The 6,858-nt window shown below is 52.7% G+C and overlaps 1 protein-coding gene across 3 annotated transcripts in view; it reads left to right on the top strand.

Annotated features, from left to right (window-relative positions):
- Positions 1–252: 252 nt before the first annotated feature.
- The window catches only part of LOC120374092 (cytochrome P450 1A5-like), a 28,481-nt gene continuing 21,875 nt past the window's right edge, over positions 253–6,858 (top strand). For 2 of the 3 annotated variants that reach the window (XM_039493316.1, XM_039493317.1), the window contains exon 1: positions 253–302. In XM_039493316.1, the coding sequence (XP_039349250.1) occupies positions 298–302 (5 nt within the window). In that variant the 5' untranslated portion in view covers positions 253–297. The remainder of the gene's footprint in view (positions 303–6,858) is intronic. The other variant, XM_039493318.1, reaches the window with a different exon arrangement.

Here is a 6,858-nt window from a genome sequence, read left to right as displayed (position 1 = left end):
TCTGTTGATACCATGGCTTTCCTGCTAGCACCCCTTCTTGGGGGGCTGAGTGTGGAGGAGATGTACACCAGGAGTAATTGTTCTCTCGCTGTCCTTTTGAGCTCAGATGGCTTTTTGTTGGATGTTAGGGGATCACAGGAGGCTGAGATCCCTCCTGCATACAGCAGGGGTCATATTTTAATGTATACGGTGCCTTTCATTGCAAGAGGCTTGACAAAGTACATGTAGCCTCCAACCGAAATGCGGCTGCCTCTGCGGTGGAGCAGCCCGGAATAGACGTCTGAGCAAACACCAAGGATGCGGTGAGGGAGTTTGGTTAGGGGCCCTGATCCGTTTCCCGGGGAGTAGCCGCTGATTTCAACAGGCTTTGGAACAGTCCCTAGGAAGGCTGTTCTGACTGGGTCTAGAGGGAAGAATTCAAATCTGTTGGGAGAAACGACTTCTCCTGGTTGTTGTAAATTATTCTGCCTCTGGTTGCTCGTCTGGAATTAACCCGCTAATGCTGGGAAATATCCCTACCCCCTTGTTACTAGCCGGCCCCCTGCTCCAGAGACAGGGCCCGATCCCGTGAGGGCTGAGCGCCACTTCCCCTGACTTCTCGGGGGCTCAGCGCCGTCGGCAGGATCGGGCTCGGCCCTGGACACGCGGAGCTGTTCGCGGGGTCTCAGCGGAACGAACCGCCCCCAAGGGGTTCGGCGAACCAGGGGCAGGTTTTATGGCCGTTACCGCGGGGGTGCTGGAGACGATATTTTGGCTCGGAAAGTGACCAGCACGAGGCCAGTTTTGATCCTGTTTCTTCCCCCGGAGCCCGCCCGGGTGCAGCTGAACGCAGGAGAAAGTGCTGCAGCCCAGAGCAGAGCGGGGCGGGGGGGTTCCCAGAGCCCCGGGCACCCCCGGCCCTTTCATAGCGCACAGGTGCCCCGTGTCCCCCAGGGAACTGGGGCGTCGCTGTTTGGGAGGTTTGGTAACAGCACCGTCACATTTCGTTCCGTGGGGCGGGTCTGCCACGAGCGAACCCTTCCCCGCGCGTTTCTGCTGGGGAGGGAAGTGGGTTTCGTTGGGGGTTTGAATCAAAGAGGCGGATAATCAATGGAGTGAAACGCGGCAGGTTGGGTAGTGGAGGGCAGGGGCCGCTCTAGCCATTTCGCAGCCCCAAGCAGGGTGGCACGCCGGGGGGCGCTCTGCCGGTAGCGGTGGATCTCCCGCAGGCCTGCCTGGGGATGCTCCACCAAAGCCGCGGGACCAGCGGACCGGAGCCGCCTGCCCCCCTCCCGGACCGGCAGAGCGCCCCTCCCCCGCAGCATGCCGCCCCAAGCACCGGCGCTTGGCCTGCTGGGGCCTGGAGCCGCCCCTGGTGGAGGGGAAGGAGACGTTCACATAAATCCTGCCGTTAGACGAAGAAGGAAACACACACACACACAGCGAGCGGTCCCGCCCCCCCACCGACACACACACAGTAACACACACACACACTCCGATCACACTGACGTACACAGTGATACACACACACACTGCGATCGCCCCCCACTGACACACGCACAGTAACACACACACTGCAATCACACTGACACAAACATGTACACAGTGATACACACGTACAGAGTAATACACACACACTGTGATCCCCCACACCGACACACACTGCAGTCACACTGACACACACACATACACAGTGATACACATGGGCGCCAACTTATATGGGCTCCTGGGGCTAAAGCCCCAGGAATATTCAAAGTCAGGGGCTCTGCTCCACCAATATTTGGAGTGGCGGGGAGCCCAGAGCCCTTTAAATCCCAGCCGTGGCCGGGAGTCAGAGGGCTCTGGGTTGCCCGCAGCCGGGGGGAGCCCAGAGCCCTTTAAATCTCAGCCCCGGGGCAGGGAATCAAAAGGCCCTGGGTTGCCCACAGCGGCGGGGAGCCCGGAGCCCTTTAAATCTCAGCTGCCGCTGGGAATCAGCGGGCTCTGGGCTGCCCGCAGAGATTCCGAGCCCTGGCTGGGATTTAAAGGGCTTACGGCTCCCCACTGCTGCCGGCAGCCCAGGGCCATAGGCGGCAGGTTTGTATAATTTTTGGTGGGGCCCAAAATGGTGGTCCCCCCGCCCCCCGCTCCCGCCCTGTAAGCCGATATAAAATGAAGCTACAACGCGTCAGCGCCACAAGATTACAAGGGTCAATTAAAAGTGGAAAGTCAGAAGCAGCACTTGCCTACTTCAATATACAGTATTATATTTTGTTGCACCTGTTGTGATGAAGTGGGAATGTTCTTAATATTTTCTCTGAATACTGTGTGGGTGCCTCAGTTTCCCCTGCAAGATGCCAACTGAAGGTGTTGGGGACAAAGAGATCAGGTGGCCTCCTTGTCCGGAAGAGACACAGAGGCCAGAGGAGGGAGTGTCAGTTTGGAGCTGGCTGGGGAAATGGGGAGAGACCCAGAACTTGGTTCTGGGCTTCCCACCCCCCAAGATGGACCTGACAGAGGGGTTCTGTTTTCTGTACCAACAAGCTCTGTTTAAACTGTGTTCCCGTCATCTAATAAACCGTCTGTTTTACTGTCTGGCTGGGAGTCACATCTGACTGCGGAGTTGGGGTGCAGGGACCTCTGGTTGCCCCAAGACCCGCCTGGGCAGACTCGCTGTGGAAAGTGCATGATGTGGAAGGGCTGAATGCTCCAAGGTCAGACCCAGGAAGGTGTAAGCTTCTTTCCCTGGAGACAGTATGCTCAGATAGAGGAAGGTTGGGGGTGGGGAGGTGATACCTTATTTTAAATCAACCGGGGGGGCTCCCAGCTGAAGAGGTGGCTGGGAGCACTCAGGGTCAAATTAAAGGGCTCGGGGCTCCGGCAGCTGGGGGAACCTGGCAGTGTCAGCTCTAGGTTTTTTGCTGCCCCAAGCAAAAAAAAAATTGTTTGCCCCCCGGCCCAGCCCTGGGCTCCCCCCTGTACTCTCCTGCTGCCCCCATCCTGGGCTCTCCCCCCACTGACCCACCCACACCCCCTGCCGCCCCAGTGCTGGGCTTCCCCCTTTCCTCCCCACCAGTGCCCCAGCCCTGGGCTCCCCCACACCAGTGCCTCCCCTCCCCCCACACCTCCTGCCTCCCCAGCCCTGGGTCACTGGTAACGCTCCCAGGGCAGGTCATTCAGCAGGAATTTTGTATGTGCACAAAACACAGACAGGATTGATTCCCATATGGTTACAGAGGTGCAGTAAAGTGGAACAATTTTCAGCTTGTGTGATTGGAGGATATCTGGATGCATATTATAAGACTGTCCTCCATAAATGAGGAAAAGTTGAGGTGCCTTTATTATTCTTTTGTTCCACTCTTTCTTTCTATGGGGAATTTGCCAATGCAATATCACTGTCTTCCTTAAACAAACAAAAAGGCAATGGCTGTTGAAAATAGCAATTCCAGTGCTAATAAGCATTTCTTGCTCCATTTTATCCTGCTTTTTCTACAGCAAGTTACAGTGGATCAGTATATTTGATTTGGGAGAAATGAAGTAACAGCTGCCCAAACTGAGCTTGAGCACTCCTGAATTTTGAGGTGTTCAAATCTGGAAGGCAGGTGCTGGGGTGGGGGTGGGGCTGTGGGCTCTGTGGGGGAGCACAGCAGGATGTATGCAGCAGCGTGTCTGGAGCTGCATGGAGCCAGACACGCTGGTCTGAGTGGCACAGTAAGAGGGCTGGGGGTTGGAGAAGGGGTAGGGCGTTCCAGGGGGCAGTCAAGGGACAAGGAGCAGGGGTGGTTGGATGGGGCAGAGGTTCAGGGGGGCAGTCAGGGGACAGTCAGCAGTTGGATAGGCATGGGAGTCCCAGGGGTTTATCAGGGGACAGGTAGGGGGTGGGGTCCTGGGGGAAAGCTGGCGGGGTCTCAGGAGGGGGCAGTTGGGGACAAGGAGAAGGGAGGCTTAGATAGGGGATGGGGTCCCAAGGGGCAGTTGGAGCAGGGGTCTTGGGAGGGAACAATCGGGGGACAAGGAGCAGCAGCATTTAGATAGGGGGTGGGGGTCCTGGGGGGCAGTTGGGGCAGAGGTCTGGGGAGGGGGCAAACAGCGGCTGCATGCCGGGATTGAAACAGCCCTGGGCTTGGGCGCCAACTTATATGGGCTCCTGGGGCTAAAGCCCCAGGAATATTCAAAGTCAGGGGCTCTGCTCCACCAAGTGAGGTGTAACTTGGGGGTACGCAAGTCAAATCAGACTCCTGAAAGGGAAACAGTAGTCTGGAAAGGTTGAGAGCCATTGCATTGCAGAACACTAATGTGAAAGAGAGTTTGTCACAATCAGATCAATGTCACTATACGATAAATTCTTTCTTTTTATGTAAATCAATTATGTATGACTAAGATTATAGGAAAAAACCTCTTGTGATAAAGTATGATTTGCAAAACATTGTGGACCCATTCTGTCACTTACACAGGTGTAGGTCCGTTTGAGTCAATGGACTTATTCTGGATTGACATTGCTTTAACTGAGATCCCATGTGCCTTTAAAATGAAAGTCTGGACATTTGTAATTTATAGGCACAACATTGTTTAGTTAACCAGTAAGACTTAACAAAGTATTTGCTGGCTCTGTCTGCTTTAAGGGCGAGATCCTGATCCCAGTTAAGTAAATGAGCAAACTGGGATTGACTTCAGTGGGATCAGGATTGGGCTCTAACTGTGAAACCTTAATGTTACAGTTACTTCTTGTTTGTGTTGTTGTTGTTGTTTTGCTTTTGCACTGAAGACTCTGTGCAGCTATTCAGCAGGTGTAATGTGTCATTATTCTATGGCCCTATGTCTTTTGTCTAGATGGGGATAAAAGCTGTGTTGTTAGAATATGCTAGCTAACACATGCTAGCTAACAAACAAACACAAACACATGCTAGCTAACAAACAAACACAAACACATGCTAGCTAACAAACAAACACAAACACGTTAGCTAACACACACATGCTAGCTAACAAACACAAACATAAATACATGCTAGCTAACACAGGCATGCTAGCTAACACAAACAACACATGCTAGCTAACACATGTTTGAAAAGTCTCATGTTTAGACAAGGGACACTGCTTTTAACATGTGCTGCAATGGCCAAGTCAAAGCTTAGGGTTTAACTCAACCATCTTAGTCTATATTAAGCTGTACACACTGCCTTAGCTGCACTTGACTTTAACTCCTATTCTAGACAAGAAGCCATAGTCTGGTATTACAGCATGACACCTGCCATGAGGTTATACAACTCTTCATATGTTAATTAACTGTTTAGGCCTTGTAATTGTTCCCATCAGCAGGTCACTATTGTGTAATGCACAAAGAATGAATCCAAGAATTGTCCAAAGCCTGTTCATAATACAGTCAGGGCCGGCTCCAGACCCCAGCGCGCCAAGCGCGCGCTTGGGGCGGCATTTTCCCTGGAGGGCGGCAGGCGGGTCCGGCGGACCTTCCGCAGACATGCCTGCGGATACTCCACCGGAGCCGCCGGACCAGCGAACCCTCCGCAGCTGCGGGAGGTCCACTGGAGCCGCGGGACCAACGGATCCTCTGCAGTCATGCGTGCGGGAGGTCCGCTGGTCCCCCAGCTCCGGTGCACCTCCCGCATGCATGACTGCTTGGGGCGGCCAAATTGCTAGAGCCGCCCCTGAATACAGTGTTACTTGTCTGTCCCTCTCCTTGATCCTGAAGTCCTTATTCATCCGAGTAGTTCAATGGACTTCCATGGGACTTAGGTGAGTAAAGGCTGCAGACCTGGGTCCATTGTTCCTTGCCTCCTCTTTTGAAGTTTGTCTCTGAATTTTGGATCGTTTTTGGCTTTTCAGTTAGTTTGGCTTGCCCTTGAGAGCCCATTGGCCCTTTAAGATCTCTCCAACAGCATAAATAATCAGGACATTGCAGGTTTGTCCAGGGAGTTCAATCATCTCCACCATTTCTCACACTCTCCCCCAGTGCCAGGTAGCTACATTAAGAAGCTGCCTTTTCACCTCCCAAGGAGCTGACAGCTGGCCCTGCAAATCCCCCAGGGCAATGAGAGGCAAAGGAACTGGAATACACACCTCTTTCCGGCTCCCTGCTCATGCCCCTTCCAGACTCTCCAGTTAACTAGTAATTCACTTTTTCTCTCTTGGGAAGTAACAGCCCCTAGGCTGGTTTCAGAGTAGCAGCCATGTTAGTCTGTATCCACAAAAAAAACAGGAGTACTTGTGGCACCTTAAAGACTAACAAATTTATTTAAGCATGAGCTTTCGTGAGCTACAGCTCACTTCTTCGGATGCATACACATCCCTAGGCTGTCATTCTCCCACCTCGCCTTGTTTTTTTGCTTTCATTCTTCCTGTGGGCCTGGTGCCATCTATCTACCTTGCTTAAAAATACACCCCCTGCCTGGGGATCTGCTGTGTGGAATCCCAGCAGGCTGTGCTAGTAAATCCCAATGCAGGATCAGGGCCACATTTTGCAGCTAGATCAAGTGAAAATATTTCTATTGAAATAGTGCATTGAATTTCTCCCTGGCTTTTCTCTCCTTTCAATTCTTCCTTTGCCTTCACGAAATCACAAGTGCCAACTCATGTATTCATTGATGTTCATGATCATTATTAGGCCAGATCCTGAGGCGGTTTTTACTCGGCCCTCACTCAGGCAAATTCTCACTTATTTCACTGGATTTGTGACGAGCCCCTCATATCTGGGGCAGGGACTGGAGGATCAGGCCCCACGGATGGAAGCGGATCCCGGGCACACAGAGCTGTATGGAAACAAGAGGGTGTTTGGAACAAATGGGATTTTTAAAATATGTGATTAGAAGCTGAAAAGTCCAAGCCCCACCTGCCTCCTGTAATTCCTTCACTAAGGGAAATGAAAACAACAGAATGTTCTGCTAT

The sequence above is a fragment of the Mauremys reevesii genome, linkage group 10 (genome assembly GCF_016161935.1).
Source record: "Mauremys reevesii isolate NIE-2019 linkage group 10, ASM1616193v1, whole genome shotgun sequence".
Taxonomy (NCBI): Eukaryota; Metazoa; Chordata; order Testudines; family Geoemydidae; genus Mauremys; species Mauremys reevesii.
This window is presented reverse-complemented; position numbering and strand designations above follow the sequence as displayed.